The sequence below is a fragment of the Mercenaria mercenaria genome, chromosome 5 (assembly GCF_021730395.1).
Source record: "Mercenaria mercenaria strain notata chromosome 5, MADL_Memer_1, whole genome shotgun sequence".
NCBI classification, from domain to species: Eukaryota; Metazoa; Mollusca; class Bivalvia; order Venerida; family Veneridae; genus Mercenaria; species Mercenaria mercenaria.
The window spans coordinates 57,012,786-57,031,593 of record NC_069365.1 but is presented as its reverse complement, the minus strand read 5'-3'; the positions used below and the strand labels follow the sequence as shown (position 1 = coordinate 57,031,593).

The following is an 18,808-nucleotide window of genomic DNA, read 5'->3' as shown; positions in this document are numbered from 1 at the left end:
TGTCTCAATCCCTAATAAATCATTGTTTTTCTCAATCCCTGATAATCCCTAATAAATTATTGTTTTTCTCAATCCCTAATAAATTATTGTTTATGTGAAAGGGTTGTATGTTCTATTTCATTTTCTTATAGTTAAACAAAGCAAAAACAAGAATAATACACTTCTTCGCACGCCCCATTTTTCCTCAAAAATCATACTTTAATTCATTTTACCTTCATCGCCTCAATTTCCAGAAAAGAATCTGATGAACATATTCTCAAATTGGTGTGGCCTTAGGCATATATATATACAATGTACTTGAAAGCTTATTCAGAAAATGCTCAAGGTTTACACATGTAGAAAGGCAATAAAAAGACAATCAAATTACTAAAATAGAATAGACCCAACAGAATTAAATGGGAATTCTTTTGTTTGTGAGCATGTCATACGTATGCATATACAATTTAATTATGAAATCTTTTTCTTTAAAAAAAACCAATATTTTCTCACTTAAAAGTATAAAATAGCATTTGGAACAATATTAATGCCCAGCAATCATAGTCCCCTACCTTACGGAGCAAAAATAAATTTCTCATATCTGCTGCCATAGAAACAACACTTTTTATACAGAAACTTAATACTTAATTGAAGAACCTGCTATTATGCATTCTCCACATAACCTACCAGATATGAGCCGCACCATGAGAAAACCAACATAGTGCATTTGCGACCAGCATGGATCCAGACACGGTTTCTCTAATTGCAGTAGGCTTTGAAGGCGAACAACATGGATCTTGACCAGACTGCGCGGATGCACAGGCTGGTCTGGATCCATGCTGGTCGCAAATGCACTATGTTGGTTTTCTCATGGCGCAGCTCATATATAAATCAGGGTTCCTAAAGATTTCTTGTACTTTCTAAGTTGAATAAGGTTCTATATTTTGTGACTAATGGACTGAGAAATGAAAACTTCTTGCTCTACGGAAATGGTGTTTCTGTCAATTTTACCCATGCCCGCAAAACCCATCTAGCACCCACCCACCATTGCTAGATGACTCTTGTGCTGTTACTGACAAAGTTCTAACAGTTCGTGCATTTGTTATACATTGTTTACATTAAGTGCAATAAAAATCAAATACCTTGATAGATGCTCTTTGTTCCTAATCAGTATATTTCTCAATTAAAAATAAGTTATTTTATGGAAAAAATGTTACATAACATAAGCTAAACCGGAATTTTGTTGTTACACGTCTGCTTATGGATGTTAATTTCCTTAATTTCGTTTCTAAAGTTTTAATTAGTTACCACATGAGAAAGAGAGCTACAAACACTGTATTTTATTTTGCTTTATTTACTTTTCATAATTTGGTGAATATGGGAAGAAAAAAAATCCACTACTGGATGTAGATGCAGATGGTAATATCCAGCTATCGGGTTACTATTTAGACGATAACTCGACTGAGCCTTCTTACCACAAAAACACTTCCATTCAAACCAGATATTCCTATCTGCATCTACAACCAGTGACAGATTATTTTAGTCTCTTGTACTTCTAAAGTCAAGGCAGAATTCATCATTTGTAATGTTCACTGATGGAAGAAACTTTTTCAAGTTGTAGAGATGTTTGTACTATGCAGAATGGGCCCTCTTATAATTCCAGTGAGCTCATGCATTATGAGTGCTCATACAGTGAGCTCATACACCAGCATGCACATCATTTGACATGTCTGTAATGTCATGTCCAATCCACTGGCACCAGATCAGAAAGAAAATGCCTCCGTACGTGTTATACCCTACCCCTAGGTATTCTATAAGAACCATGGTCATGAACGGGAAAATATACTAACCCGTTTCAATCGCGCATTTCATACCTAAAACACGCAGTGCGGTAAATGTGTACTATGGATATCAAACAAGTGGTAATTTATCTTCCATTGAGTACCGGTCACATTTCTTTAATACATCTTATCTTAGAAAAACAACGCGTAGTTTATAGTAATTTCAACGTAACACAAAAAACTTGCTTGAACTTCCCTGGTGAAGTTCCGTTCTAGATTAAAAAACCATTCCGATTGGCTGTTGTGAAAATGTATGTCAATCGTCACTTTACTACACGTGTTCGCTAAAATGTGAAAATGCAGCATTAATGTGCAAAATGAATAAAATAAACAGAACAGATGCAGACCAATGTACGATTTCAAATTAAATATCGTATACAAGATGAATTTCATTCATCATTTCGAGTTTTAGTGTAAAATTGTGATTTTTTTAAATTCTGTTTTTGTTTGTTTACGTTTCGCCAAACATGTGCCCACTGTCGTGACCTCTAGACCGGATGTTCATTAGGGAAGGTCAAGCAAGTTTTTTCTGTAACGTTGACGAAAGCATAAAATATGTTGATAATCTCAGCAATATGGAATATTGAGACAATGTGTCTGGTGCACGATGGAAGATAAATTATCGCTTGTTCAATATGCTACATACCCATTCACCGAACTGCGCGTTTAAGTTGAGAAATGTACGATTGAAACGGGTTAGTATAATTTCCCGTTCACGACCATGGTTCTTATAGAATACCTAGGGGTAGGGTATAACACGTACGGAGGCATTTTCTTTCTGATCTGGTGCCAGTGGTCCAATCAAGCCTTTTCTTCCTTACAACAATAAAAGTTTACAGCAGTACTTAGGCCAAAAAAAAATTAATGTTTATTTTCTCAGGCCACTTTGTGCAAAATTTAATGAGGCAGTGTGGATTTTTTTCATATTTTTATTTTTATTTTATTAACGACATTGCCCGTTTTATGGAATCCAGTGATGTACATCCATCTTTAACACACTTAAAGACATTGCATCTATGTAGATAATAATTTATAAGAACAATACTTGTTCTGAAGGTTGCATGGCACTCAATATATTCTGAGAAAATTACTACAGTCGACATCGTACTTGCGACCACCTCTAATAAGCAATTTTTTTATTAAACGACCGGTCAGAATCCCTCCCGAATGTTTTCAGTACATAAATTCATTCCATTTAAAGACTTTTTTATTAAACAACTAGCGACCACATTAACGTAGTCCCGACATGTAAAATATTCGACAAAAGTATCTATTAAGCAACCAGGTACCAAATTCTCGACGGGCATTTCTTCACCTGTGTACTTGGCCAGTACTTTTTGCACCTGACTGAATGCAATTAACTTTGTTCACGATCTTAAAACAGATTTTGAAATCATACATGCAGTTTTTCGTCAACATGGCATCCACATCGGCTAAACGCAAAGTACATTAATAGTTAAAAATAACTTTTCTTTTCACCTGACTTATATTCATGAAGAGACCATTCCATTAAGAGACCACTTTTTAGCAGTCCCTTGGGTGGTCTCTTAATACAGTGTCGACTGTATATATATTAAACAAGAAATTGTTGAACCATGCACACCAGACTTGAGGACAGACAAAACATGATCACAAAAGCTCACACTGTCACTACCTGACAATTGAGCTTAAACAAATTATCTATTAAAATAAACTGGAATGAAAGCATCATAAAAGTTTGTATAAAATATATTTGATGATGTTTTTCAATTTATGTTGATAGGAACACTATGGTGGAATGTTGGCAGATTCAGCCCATATTAAGCCTGGGTTTGTGGTGTAGGGGATACAGTCCTTGGACTTATAATCTCGGAAACACCCCGACTGAAACAGGGTTGTAGGTTCGGGCCCTGCTACCGACTAGGATTCTTTATGCGAGAAAGTAGGCAGTTGCTTACGGACTTAAGGGTCTAGTACTGGTCTTTCCCAGGAGTGATGGTTAGGTGAACTGACCGCCTGATATAACTGAAATAATGTTGAAAACGGGCATAAAACCGAACACTGAAACTGACCCATATTAAACAAGCACTTCTTTCATATAATTGTTCTCAATGCAATAAAAAGATATCAATTTGAACTTTTTATGCCCCCGAAGGGAGGCATATAGTTTTTGAACCGTCTGTCCGTCTGTCAGTCTGTCCGCAATTTTCTCTTTTCGCGAATTTCGTCAAATTTTTTTTGATAACAAATTAGATGTGGCAGGTCAAAATCGCATACAGCGGGGCCTGAGAAACTTAACATTAATTTTGAAATAAAATACTGTCTCCCCTCCCACTACCTATGCACAACAATTGCCCCAACCCAAAATATGTTATTACAAGAGATCACAGAGTGATCTTGGCGCCCACCAATGTGCCATTTTTGAGTGTTCCAAATTTCAAGACTTACTGACTAGCTCAAGGTCAAATTTCATTTCCGTACACAACACAAATCTATGCAAGTGGTCCAAATTTGAAGGCTGTAGCTTGAGAAATGTAAAAGTAGGTCACTAGGTCAAAATCAAAGTCAAATTTTACTTCGGAATACAAAACTATGCATGTGGTCCAAATTTGAAGCCTGTACCTTCAAAAATGTAAAAGTAGGTTACTAGGTCAATGAAAAGGTCAAAGTTTGTTTCGGTACACAAAACTATGCATGTGGTCCAAATCTGAAGGCTGTAGCTTGAGAAATGTAAAAGTAGGTCACTAGGTCAAAATCAAGGTCAAATTTTATTTCGGAATACAAAACTATGCATGTGGTCCAAATTTGAAGCCTGTACCTTAAAAATGTGAAAGTAGGTCACTAGGTCAATGTAAAGGTCAAAGGTCATTTCAGTACACAAAACTATGCAAGTGGTCCAAATTTGAAGGCTGTAGCTTGAGAAATGTAAAAGTAGGTCACTAGGTCAAAATCAAGGTCAAATTTTATTTCAGAATACAAAACTATGCATGTGGTCCAAATTTGAAGCCTGTACCTTCAAAAATGTGAAAGTAGGTCACTAGGTCAATGTCAAGGTCAAAGTTTTTTTCGGTACACAAAACTATGCATGTAGTCCAAATTTGAAGGCTGTAGCTTGAGAAATGTGAAAGTAGGTCACTAGGTCAAAATCAATGTCAAATTTCATTTGAAACAGGAAACTATGCATATGGTCCAAATTTGATGCCTGTACCTTCAAAAATGTGAAAGTAGGTCACTAGGTCAAAATAAAGGTCAAAGTTTTTTCCAGTGCACAAAATTATGCATGTGGTCCAAATTTGAAGGCTGTAGCTACAGAAAGATGAAAGTAGGTCACTAGGTCAAATCAAGGTCAACTCATGTCAAGGTTCATCTTGCCCCTCAAAAATATACATGTGGTCCAAGTTTGAATGTTGTAGTTACTGACAAGAACATTTTAAAAGCTTTTCCCTATATAAGTCTATATGAACCATGTGACCCCCGGGGCGGGGCCATATTTAACCCTAGGAGGATAATTTGAACAAACTTGGTAGAGAACCACTAGATGATGCTACATTACAAGTATCAAAGCCCTAGGCTTTGTGGTTTGGACAAGAAGATTTTCAAAGTTTTTCCCTATATAAGTCTATGTAAACCATATGACCCCCAGGGCGGGGCCATATTTGACCCTAGGGTATAATTTGAACAATCTTAGTTGAAGACCACTAGATGATGTCACATACAAAATATCAAAGCCCTAGGCCCTGTGGTTTTGGACAAGAGGTTATTCAAAGTTTTTCCCTATATAAGTCTATATAAACCATGTGACCCCCAGGGCGGGGCCATATTTGACCCCAGAGAAATAATTTGAATCATCTTGGTAGAGGACCACTAGATGATGCTTCATACTAAATATCAAAGCCCTAGGCTCTGTGGTTTTGGACAAGAAGGTTTTCAAAGTTTTTCCCTATATAAATCTATATAAATTATAGAAATAAACAAAGGGCCATAACTCACTCATAAATTGTTGAACCAGTCTGTTTTTCAGGGGGACACAACTAGGGTACCAATACATCATTCTGACAAAGTTTGGTCAAAATCCCCCCAGTAGTTTCTGAGGAGATGCGATAACGAGAAATTGTTAACGGACGGACGGACGGACGGACGGACGGAATGACGGACGGACGGACCACGGACGCAGAGTGATTTTAATAGCCCACCATCATCATGATGGTGGGCTAAAAATATGAAAGAAATATATTAGTGATAGGATGTGTGATTCTAATTATACAAGAAACTCATTTTGAAGTGTTGTTTCTTTCAAATAAAACTTAGTCTAATTTTTATCTTTATATATCTATCTAGCTAGTGTTTATAGCTGAAACAGTGATGTCACTATTGAATCAGTATGTAGCGCACACAGGCTGATTTTATATCAAACATTGTACATTTTAAATGTTAATTAACTAAAAATGTTTTAAACTGAAAAGAACTGCATAAAAAAACATTAAACCCCATCTACCAAACCAGTCTTGAATGGTATGCGCCGAGAGAGAGGGAGCAAACATATTGTTAAGGTGGCCTTATATCATTGACATGCAGGTAATTGAAAACTTTTTAAATTGGTCATATTAGAATTTTGTCAGTAAGCACGTGTTCTAAAGTGACGAGTAATAAATTTTTCATCTATTGTAATGGCCCCTGGCCTGTAACAGGGCCAGGGATATAAATTAGCAGGGGCCAAGTAGCCCATGGTCCTTAGATTTTGGGCTAGGCCCCTACATTATTGGAGAAAATGCCAATATACCTAATGTTAAACATTTAGTTTTGACAGTCTGGGGCCCTAAATAAAAACAGCTAGTTTATATCCCTGAGGGCCATTACAAAAACTAAAGTTTGTTACCTTCACAGGTGCAGGAAAGCTGACACTTGAGGGCATAGTTGGTTCGCCGAAGGTTGCACTGGTTTTGGCCTGTTTGGCATTTTGATCTCTCTTGGCTTTCTCCCTCTGTTTGGCCATGTTTTTAAAGTCCTCCTTCGTCAACTCTGGCAACCGCATGCTGAAAATGAAAATCCAACATCTAAAAGCTAGTGAAACTCAAGTCAAATAAAGTGACGGCATAAAATGTTGTTTACACAAAAGTGGTTATTTCCCTTTTCCGCTATAAGGGAAACAGATGGAAAGTTAACTAAAAGCGATGAATAAACTGATATTATCATCAATATGGACCTGAAATATATGTTTCAAATTACCCCATATTCATATTCTGAATGTAATGGTAACTTTGTCAGAAACACTGGTAGAGCATTCCTGATATTTCTGCTCTGGGTGTTGTGGGTCTGAATCCATGTGACAGAAAACAGTAACATGGTTCCAACAAATCCTTACTTAGAAGTTAAACACAAAATTTAATATATATGGCATGATGCAGAATCTTGGAAGCAATTTGGAAACAATGTGAAATTTAGTGATTACTACTGTTTCTAGAGTCTGTATTAAGTAAATCGTGCAGTTGCTTTTTTAATCATAAAAATCTGCTTTTCACTGACACACACATATACTGTAAAATCATTTAATTTCGTGGGCATGAAATTTCATGGTTTTGGACAAAACGGCAATTTCGGGGGGATATGAATTCGTGGATTTCAATTTTTAAACATAAAATGAATGTGAATTTTACTTGTTCATTGGGATTAAATTTCGTGGATTGACTCAACCATGAAATCCATGAAAATTAGTCCCCCACGAATATTAATGATTTTACAGCATCTAATAGGTTTTTCCTGTAATGCATCTGACCAAAAAATGTCCTTAATGGCAGAAGTGCATCAACAGGGGAAATATGGTAGACTACAGTAGGTAGACAATACAATTACTGGTCTTGTGAGGAATGCATCAGTTTGCCAACTACACTGCATGATGAGAATTGAGATAACACTATCTTACTGATGAACCATTGTATTGCATTATGCACTATTACTTCCAAGAAAAAGATTTTTTTTAAAACATATGGCATGGCGGTTTGTGAATGGCTCAAATTTTGTTATATTTTCTTCAGTGTTTTATTTTCAACTTAAAATACTGTAAAATCATTTAATATTGTGGGCATGAAATTTCATGGTTTTGGTCAAAATGGCAATTTCGTGGGGATATGAATTCGTGGATTCCAGCTTTTGAACATAAAATGAAAGGCTTTTACTTTTTCGTTGGGATTAAATTTCGTGGACTCAACCACGAAATCCACGTAAAAATTAGTCCCCCCACGAATATAAATGATTTCACAGTATCATACTTGTGTGATCACGTTTTTTGCAAACCACATTATTACCGATAACCGACTTGTCCCCACTAATTAGAAGCATATTTTTGAAATGTAGGAAAAATTTGTTTATCAGTTGTTTTTCAAAATATTTCAACTTGCCCACACGACTAAATGACAGTCCGAGGTAATATTAAATTGTTGTTTAACAGGCATACCAGTATTGCTTTCATTAAATTACATTTTCGTAAACGGAAACGTTTACCTCACCTGCTGCTCAAACTTGACACCTGTTGATTTCTGGTACTATAATACAATACTCATCGAGCAAACCAGGCTGGTTGAATCAATATTTAAATATGACATATGGAACATGTACACATAAGAATAAATTCCTTTAGTTTGAGAGTAAGCATCTTTTTTAATCTGTTAACTTAACGCTAGTTGTATTGATATCATGTAACATATGGTAGTAAAATAATGGAGAGATCCAGAGCTATGATATTTTCAAGCTTATTGCAGATATATTCTAAAGTTAAAACAAGAGCACCGCCTTGCGGGTGCTGACGCTCATCTGATTTTTTTTGTGTAATAGAAATATTGTCCTACCCATGATTTTCTAAGTCTAAAAAGGGCCATCATTCTTGCAAAAAGCAGGATAGAGTTATGTTTCTTGATGTACAGTGTCCACTTATGATGGTGAAAAACTGTTGCAAGTTTTAAAGCAATAGCTTTAATAGTTTATGAGAAAAGTTGACTTAAACATAATACTCAACCAAGAAAATGATTTTCTAAGTCCAAAAGGGGCAATAATTATTGCAAAAAGCAGGATGGAGTTATGTTGCTTGCTGTACAGGGTCAGCTTATGATGGTGAACAAGTGTTGCAAGTTTCAAAGCAATAGCTTTGATAGTTTAAGAGAAAAAGTTGACCTAAACATAAAACTTAACCAAGAAATCTGATATTTTCTAAGTCAAAAAGGGGCCATAAATCTTGCAAAAAGCAGGACGGAGTTATGTTTCTTGCTATACAGGGTCAACTTATGATGTAAACAAGTGTTGCAAGTTTTAAGCATAGCTTTGATAGTTAGGATAAAAGCTGACCTAAACATAAAACTTAACCAAGAAAACTGATTTTCTAAGTCCAAAAGGGGCAATAAATCTTGCAAAAAGCAAGATGAGTTATGATTCTTGACGTACAGGGTCTGCTTTGATGGTGAACAAGTATTCAAGTTTCAAAGCAATAGCTTTGATAGTTTAGGAGAAAAGTTGACCTAAACATAAAACTTAACCAAGAAATCTGATATTTTCTAAGTACAAAAGGGGCCATAAATCTTGCAAAAAGCAAGATGGAGTTATGTTTCTTGCTATACAGGGTCAGCTTATGATGGTGAACAAGTATTCCAAGTTTCAAAGCAATAGCTTTGATAGTTTAGGAGAAAAGCTGACCTAAACATAAAACTTAACCAGGCAACGCCGACGCAGACGCCGACGCCGACGCCGACAACCGCTCAAGTGATGACAATAACTCATCATTTTTTTTCAAAAAATCAGATGAGCTAAAAATCAATTACTTTCTAAACACATCAGTTCTTAGGCTTCTGTTGTAAATGTGGTTATTTCTTTGATCTGTAATAATTAAATGTGAAGGAAGATGTTTTGACATACAACAATTCTGCCAAAATGAGTGTTTTTCTGCAACCTCTTTTAGTGCTAGAAGTGGTCATTTTATCAGCATAATTTTTTGTTTACAAAGTGTCCAAATAACAGATCAGACTGAACGGTCCTGTGCCTTTTCTGATAAAATATCATGAATAGCTACCTGATCTGCCGTAACGTATAACTAGTCTGTTTTCTAGCGTTCAAGTCTCGTACCCGTTCTATAATTAATTGGGTATTAGGAATTTTAATTGCGTTTCAGTACACACACTGTATGAATTAAACTGGGTTTTCTGCAACTTTAATTGCGCAAATACGCAGCTTATCTGGAGCTCTGCAGATTCTTCAAAACGGTAGAGCTACTTCAGGATTCTTAAAGTTTAGTAGCCCAGCATCATCGCAGCATGCATCAAAGTTTAAACTTTTATATCCTACCAAATCAAGACTTTAGTCTAGCTTCTAAAAAGGAATTTATTGTCTTAGGATTTGTTGGACGAGTCAGTGCTTGAAGTAAAGATAATTATTTAAAACCTCACGAGAATTTCTTAATCACCAGTGAAGTTCTGCCTGATGTAAGTTGCTACCTCAGTGCTCCAGCTAGCTATTTACAGCAGGGCGCATCGCCCGTTCCGAAATTCGTTCCGCCCTGTTGCCCCGCCAGGCACCCTGCCCGTTTTACAACCATTCATTTCCTTTTTTTAGTAAAACTTCCCTTTTTTGCCTCAGTGATTATAATACACTGCTTTATTGCCCCCTTTTTATCGAGTGATACACGCCGGGGGGGGCATTGACATAATTAGCAAACAATTAACTATTACCTGCTGTAATCGTGCCCGAGGCAGACCATGGTATTTTAGACTGCTCCACTAGCATTAAAATCATTGAACCTTAGTGTTAAAACAGTTTGCAAACCAGTCTGAAATCACTATCATTTCGCGCAACCTGTCAAAGTGTACTTTCGTTTTCGGTAATATAGTCGTAAATACCCCTTTATACACAACTGAAACTTACGTCCAGACAACAGACATTTATATGTAATTAATAAAAATCGATCACAATCAAATTTAAATATGAAAATATTTTGATTTTATCGTTTTACAAGTTTTTGAAATCGAAAGTAAGTTGTCGTCTGCTTTGTGAAATTGCCGATTTTTCATGAAGATTTCTTTGAAATTAGTTTACTAAGATGTAATGACAGGGTACACTTTAATGTCAGATACTGTGAAATGCTGTTAAACTGTCTTTGCATCATAATATTTTTTCAAAACTATTGTTTAAACTGGACATTCGACGACTTTTAGAAAAAAGTGTAACCATATCCGGATATAAAATTTTGGATACCCGGAATATGTCTATTACAAGTGCTAAACTTGCTTTTAGACTGTTTAAGTTAAAAACTTTGCCCGATTTCATTTATTTAAGTGGAAGTTTAAACTTTATTTTCTGTATATAATATGTTACAGGTATAAATTTATAAATATCAAGTAGCCTACATGGAGAAGATGTGTACTGAAATTGTAACAAGTAAAATAGACCTAAACACATGATAGATATTGTCATTCAGTATGCAATTACAAAGAAATGTTACAAGTTGAAAATCAATGCCAAGTAAAATACAAACAGCAGAATTTTTAGTTAATAAATAGGTGCATTAGAGATGACAGACATAGCCTATTAAAAGACCATACCTAAAGTGTGCCAAAAAACATGCCTAAATTATGCCAAATTCCATGCCTAAAGTATGTTAAAATGCACTGTATGCATGGACCAGTTATATTTTGTTCCCGGGGGAGCACGGTCCTAGACCGACCATCACCCCAGAAGTGCCCTTTTCAGTGCCAGCACCCTGCCCTTTTTTAATCCTAGCTGGAGCACTGTACCTATTATCACTGTTGTACTTTCAGATAAGTCCACAACTGCCGAGTCAGTAGAGGTGTGTAGCTCAACTTATATCAATTTCTCAGAAAAGCAACATTTTTAGACAGGTTTTTTTCCTTCATAATAGGGGCCCCTTCCCCTCAGAAATTTTTTTTTAAATCACGCAGTTTTCCCCAAAAATTGACTTTACATCAGGTTTTTATTCCCCTTTGCCCAAATACCGAGCTATTTTTCCCAAATCACAGGCCTGTGCCCCTTCCCCTCTTGGTAAAAAAAATCCTGTTAGAAAACATACATTTTTTTCTTGCTTAGAAAATCAGTCATACTCAGATTTAAGGCAATTTGTTTCTGCTGTCTGTCAGACTCAGAGTCCAATTCTTCCCAGAAAATGCATTGCATGGTGTCAGGGATGTCCTACCACTGTCAAATCTTGGAAATAGCTGTTTGTGTTGTGTTATTTTTTTATTTTTGTCAGAGATCTTACATTTAGCTACTCAGTAGAGAAATTGCCACATTTAAGAAACAATTTACAAAACGCTGGTTTACTGAATGATGCAAGTGTTGCCTCTGTCATGGTCAGCATCCTGCTTGAGTGTCAGCTTCTAGTATTTACCAAAAACAGATGAAAAGTTTTAATACAGTATGCCAACAACCAGAAAGGGCTAAATTTGCAGGCTGAGGCTACATGCACTATGGTCATGCAGATAATTTTCTTTACCCACATGACTGTAAAGCTGATCTTTTTCGTTATTCACAAAACAGTTGTCATTACTTTCATTATTTACACAATGATTAATATGTCTGGAAAGTCATGCCTATTATTTTCAAATCCATAGGACTAACTTACTGTATACATTATGTAAAACTTAGTTAAGTTTTTCGTATTTTTTTCCTGCTTTTCAGACCTGTATAGTACTTATTTTGACAATTTGCAGCATGCCATCCTTTGATCAACAGCATTTATGCTGCCTATAATCATCATGCTGATTAATTTATGTATGACAGACATAACATGAAAAGTTAGAAAAACAGAATTACAGTATAAAAGTTAAGTAATTAAGCAGGGTCCACGCTTCTAGGCGACGTGAGCGAAGTGGTCGCTTTTTTTCTGATGACTTCGCTCTGTTTGTACAGAAAAGCGAAAAACAAGTCGCCCTAAAATCTGGCGCTCGAGGCAGTTATCATACATGTATATATCACATCTATCAGATTCTAATCAGCTTGTAAAAACATTACATAATCAATCAGCGAAACTTATCCCGTTAGGGGATGTGAACTTCACCTGTCAACAAAGTATACTCCGCCTATCACCGAATATCGTTAGGATGATTTTAATTGGTCGAAAACTTTGGAAACACCAATCAAACGAGGTGAAACAAAATTGCCTTTAATTGATTTTGTGCATCACGGATAAAAAGTGTGTGCATCACGTGTGAAAACAAACAACTAAAAACTGTCAAAAGTCGGGTAAATAAAAACAAAAACACAAGTATGTCGGCGCAAGAGTCAGTAGCTGATAATAGGATGATAGCCCATCGCAAATTGACCGATAGGGCCTAAAGAAAAGCTCTGAATAATAACCAGAGTTGTTCGTAATGTATATGTTTTTAATTGCGGCTGCCAGACGTAAATATCCGTGTTATACACAAATTAAATTGAAATTCAGACAACAGATATTTAATTTCAATCAATAAAAATCAATCACAATCAATTTAAGATAAGAACACGTTGGCTTTTATCTTTTTGTAAAAGTTTTTAAAAACGAAAGTAGACTGTCAGAATGTCTGCTCGCGGTGACAACTTGCCGGTATTTCATGAACATTTTTCTTAATTTTCTTCAATAAAAGGTATTGTCATTGTATACTTTAATATCAGATACTGTCCAGTGCTGTTAAATTGTCTTTGCATCATCACAATTTGTCAAAGATATTCTTTAGACTGAAGAATTGGGCAATGCTTATGAATTGTATCAGTATCCGGACATAAAATTTTGGATATCCGGATTTTGACCAGCGGGGATTTAAGACAGGGGTGTGCAGGGATAAGAATTGAAAAATTAATTTTCTATTGTTAGTTTTGACTGGTCGAAGGAAGATGAGCCTGGCAAATCGCACTGTGTTATATGTAGTCTGGCAAAATTTGATAATGCATATGCAAGGGGTCATGACACATGAGCCGAACAACAAATCACACTACACATGCCTGTTATAATACTGATGATGAATGTGTCAAACTACTGCATAAATACATGCTCACTGTGTGTGTTTGTATTTTATACTTGGTATTTTGTACTTATAAGAAATATGTGTTGTTTTAAAATGTTATTCCTTTGTGTTGTACCATCAAACTGTAATATACGGTGTAATTAATGACTGTTTTAACCCGCAGCCTCACTTCTCCCTGTTCTGAGAAAACTTCTCCCTATTTACACTGAAGGGAGAAGTCACTTCTCCCAATTTTTCTGGGCTAGCTTGAACCCTGATTAAGGTATATACAAGTTTTCTGTGCTATCTTCAGATTTATTTGTTCTAATAATTCACTCAATAATCAATTTAATTAATTGAAAAACCGTTACACAAATCTGTGTAATACTACCCTTTCAGAGATGTTGTTTTAATATATCTGTTCAATGTCTCCTGATCTTATATCTTTGTTGACTATTTAAAAATAGTTCCAAAAGAATACTAATCAGCATGACCATCATGTATATTACAGTGTGCGACATTAACTTTTTAACACCGTAGCCAATGGGGCTACGGACTTCCAATTTTTTGTAGCCCGACAGAATTTTTCGTAGCCCCACTATTTTTCGCTCAAGAATGAACAAGACTTTCATTCTAGTAATATTTAATTTCTTTCAATATACTGCTGTAGGTTGGTTGATATATTTCAGAAATTTGTACGAGTTTTTCAGAATTGATTTCAAAATCTGAAACAGTGTTCACAAAATTGTGCAGAAAGTCAAAGACACAGAGTCATGAAAAGTGATCTAAACAGCTTTGTAGACATGGGGGTCAAGAAATAGCTTGGCAGTAGACTTACCAGGGGTCTCGCTAGGCCCATTTTTTTTGGGAGAAATCAATTATCCCTCAAACTGATTTAAGGAGAAGTGGGGAGACTTTAGGGAGAAGTTGGAAGACTCCATTAATTTTTATATTTCTACCTCGACGCTGTGAACTGATTCAATGACAACTCATTTTCTTAGTTACATCATTTTACCATACACATTTATACCGAGTCACCACTTGTGTGAACAGTGTCTCATTCGAATAAAACTGAAAGTAAACTGTGTCAAACCTAGAAATACATACCGGTATTCAAATCAATTCATCCATCAAAGTTAGTTTTACGAAGTTAATACTTTACATGTCGTTCTTTTACCATGGATACCAAATAATTGTGTGTATAATTCCAATTAATCGCATATGTAATTGACAATTATTTAGAAAACGACTCGCACGTGTTGACAATTAAATGCTAAGTGTCAAAGACGTAACCGCGGCGCTGATTGGCCTATCACAATTGCTTCTGGTGAAACCGATAATTTGATTTGCTTTCACACTTCTCGAGAAAATCTCACAAGTACCTGAAGTAGGCGAAGCTTAAATTATGCTATCGGCGAGTGTGTATGTGTATTCAACGCACATTATGACATGGTGCAAATTGTCAAAAGATTAGCGGGTGCGCATCCAAAAAAAAAAAAAATTCAGGCGACTTGAATTCGCTTTTGAGATTGGATTTGAGCGAAGTTTGAAGCTTCAAAGCAACTATTTTGCTCCCACGTTTGCACTGATCTTTTTGGTAAATTTATTCCTCAGAATTTTTCATAGCCCTACGGGCTACGGTCTGCCGATTTTCTGTCGCCCGAGCCGAATTTTCGTAGCCATTGGCGATCGGGCTACCGTTAAGGTCGCACACTGATATTATATAATTGGGAAGACTTATTTTATGATCTGATATTTTACAGTTGTCATCCCTCTAATGGGACAGCGACAGTCAAATGTTATCACGCTGTCACGAAACGTCCTATTATTTGGACTAGCCACCTAACATTACAATTAATGCCCTTATGGAATTTTAGGAATACAGGTGCGCAGCTGCACATAATACTCGCAGAGAGGAGCGCTGCAGTATAAATAGATAGATAGATAGATAGATAGGTATCTGTTGTGGATGACTAGGGATCTAAATGCCTGCTACTCAGGAAGCTGGCCAGAAACTTCTGCCGCATCCTGGCTAGAAACTTCTGCCCCATCCAAAGTCCCAAACTACAAAATTAGACATCCGCTGTTCTTGGACTCTAGTTACCACTTGCCCATAATAAACTTAAGATAATGGCAGTGGCTAGGTAGCCGGTTCCGGCTACCTAGACCAAAAGTCTACGTAGCCGGTTCCGGCTACCTAGACTAAAGGTCTAGGTAGCCGGTTCTATTATATATGTACATATCATATATGAACACAGAAGTCAAGGTAGCCGGCTTTAATAAACTTTGTTATAAAGGATCATTATATAAGTTAAATAAATTACAATTTTGTGACTTATTATTTACTAAAAATATGTGATTTACCTTTTTATTTCGCCGTTTTTATGCACTCGTATGATATCGGCCCATATTATGTTATGTTTATCATTAAATGATCAAAGTGTCGTTATCATCGTCGGCGTGTTTAAATGGCATGTTTATTAATTAAAAGTAAACTTTTTAATAAAATTTTGTAGTTTGTTGTAAATTGAAAAAAATAAATATTAAAAATTGATAGATGATTTCAATTGCCGGCGATCCTTTAGAATTTAGTCTTTTGATATGTACATGTAATTATACATTTCACATTTATCACGCTACCTTAGAATAAATGTTCAAACAAACAATTAGAACCAATCAAGATCATTGACTTATAGACAAACCGGCGAAGAAATTAATAAGTAATTAGTTAATTAATTAAAGACGCACATAGAAGTGCGAAAGAGATGATTACTTAAAATTTTCACTTAAAAAAGGCATAGGAAATGATCAAACGCCATTATGTTCAGTAGAGCCGCATCATTTTATGTACGATGATACTCTTTGTTTTATCTTTTCTTAACTGTTTGTTTTGTTTTCTTTAAAGATTTAATCACTCTATCTTGAATATGTATTGAGTACATTCTAACATAACAAAATTTCCGCCGATATGATATAAGTGCGTAAATACGGCAAATTAACAGGTATTTAACACAAATAATAAACAATAAATCACAAGAAATGTATTTTATTTAACTAATATAATGATCCTTATAATCCTTTATAGATACAGTTTATTAAAGCCGGCTACCTTTACTTACATGTTTCATATACGATATGTATATAGAGCCGGCTACCTAAACCTTTAGTCTAGGTAGCTGGAACCGGCTACGTAGACTAAAGGTCTAGGTAGCTGGAACCGGCTACCTAGCCACTGCCTAAGATAATTACAAGCCATGTGAGATATAAAACAACTTAAAGCAGGGCCTCCGCTGCCGATCGCCATTCGCCATTTGCGATAATTTTAAGAATTTGGCGCTAAATTTTGCGAACTGGCGAAAATAAGTGGCGCATAGTTTTTTTCCTCGGCATTTGTTTTTTCCGTAGTGATATAAGCGGCCCAAGAATTGGTTCCCGATACACGTGTTTACCTAGACGCTGGTAGTGAATAAAATCGATAACCAGTCTAGGCGGTGTATTTGACAATTCGACTATTGAGGAGTTGGTTGACACTTTGAGAAGATAATTGCGTAATAATGTGTGAATTGAAGATTAATCAGTAATCAAAACATCTGCCAGCTTGTATGTTTGACCTCTGCCGAGAATTCACCAACATTAACGCCGATTACGGTGTACTTTATGTGTTGCGATTTTTTACAAAAAAAAGATTGTCATGTTTGTGGCATGCAGTTGTATCACTGACAAATTTTAAATAAGTACGAAAGATACATTTAATTTGTTACTTTTTTGCAAGATAATTTTTGATTCCTCAGTTTTCATAAAAGATTTTAACGATGGATCCGAAAATTAAAACACATCAGCCTCAATTTGCATCCTGGACCTGGTTAATTTCTTTGAAATTGAAATGTTCAGAAACTGGAAGATATCACTTGCTACCATGGCTTCTTAAAAATCATTAGAAGAGTGTTCAACTCGACCTTTTAGAATAGAAAAAAATCCGAATTTTCCTTTCCGAAAATAAATGAGTCCTGAAATATTGGTAATTCTGACATGGATAAATTGAACTACAAATTGAATTTACTTCTACAATAAACTAATACACCTTCAAAAGTTGTTATTATTCCTAATAAAATTATTTACAAAATTTTATTTCTCTATGCACACTATGACAGCCAACTAAAAGAAATAAAAGTGGCTCAGAACTTTGGCTCAAAAATGGCTCTAAAGTGGCTCCAACTTTTTCAAATTGGCGAAAAGGTTGGCGACAAGTATGAAAAACCCAGAGGAGGCCCTAACTTATACTACCAAAGACCACATAAAAATAAATTAGACTTCAAAACAAAGGACATGTTCCACATCTAAAGCTCACAATATTGTCTGTAAAACCAAAATCATCTGGCCTAATCAGGATTTTTTAAAATTAGAAATCGAGGTCATGTAAAAACGTGACACAACACATTCTCAAACAATATTCTTACCTTTGAGAATCTGACATCTTGAGGCTGATAAATATCTTAAGTTGATTTTTTCTTAAAATCACCTAACACAGTATTTGGGACTAAAAATAATTTGGTTCAATTGTGCAACCTGTCCCAGATTGCACGAACAGTTTACATGGTTGCCACCGATTCAGTTGATTTTTTCTCAACTGTTAAGTTATTTCCACGTATTTCTTTATATAAACCTAACCTATGTAGAATACCAAACAACATGTCCGCAAACTAACATAAATTACTACATTTTTAACTGAAAATTCCATAAAAAAACTCAGTTTCTTGACATCTTCCATGAAAAAACCATATTTACAAGATGCTCGCACTATTTTCCTTGCGGATCAAGCAAATTTAGAATAATGTCTCTGGTACACTAAATAAAAGAAAACTTGAAAATTCGTTCAAATTTAAAGAAGGAATACTACATCCGATTTACTGTTTTAACAATTTACATGATATAACAAAAGAAAAACAATTTAATTAAGAACTATTTTGTATGTAAAGCAGTTCCGGTTCAAGGAGTTGTTCGGCCTTACGTCAAAATAAGTCATGTGACCAAATTTGGGGT

The 18,808-nt window shown here is 35.5% G+C and overlaps 1 protein-coding gene across 2 annotated transcripts in view; it reads right to left on the bottom strand.

Annotated features, from left to right (window-relative positions):
- The window catches only part of LOC123557315 (AF4/FMR2 family member 4-like), a 132,608-nt gene extending 114,051 nt beyond the window's left edge, over positions 1 to 18,557 (bottom strand). For both annotated transcript variants that reach the window (XM_045348726.2, XM_045348727.2), the window contains exons 1-2: positions 18,226 to 18,557; positions 6,673 to 6,829 (exon numbers count right to left, since the gene is read on the bottom strand). In XM_045348726.2, the coding sequence (XP_045204661.2) occupies positions 6,673 to 6,829; positions 18,226 to 18,242 (174 nt within the window). In that variant the 5' untranslated portion in view covers positions 18,243 to 18,557. The remainder of the gene's footprint in view (positions 1 to 6,672; positions 6,830 to 18,225) is intronic.
- Between the last annotated feature and the right edge of the window lie 251 nt (positions 18,558 to 18,808).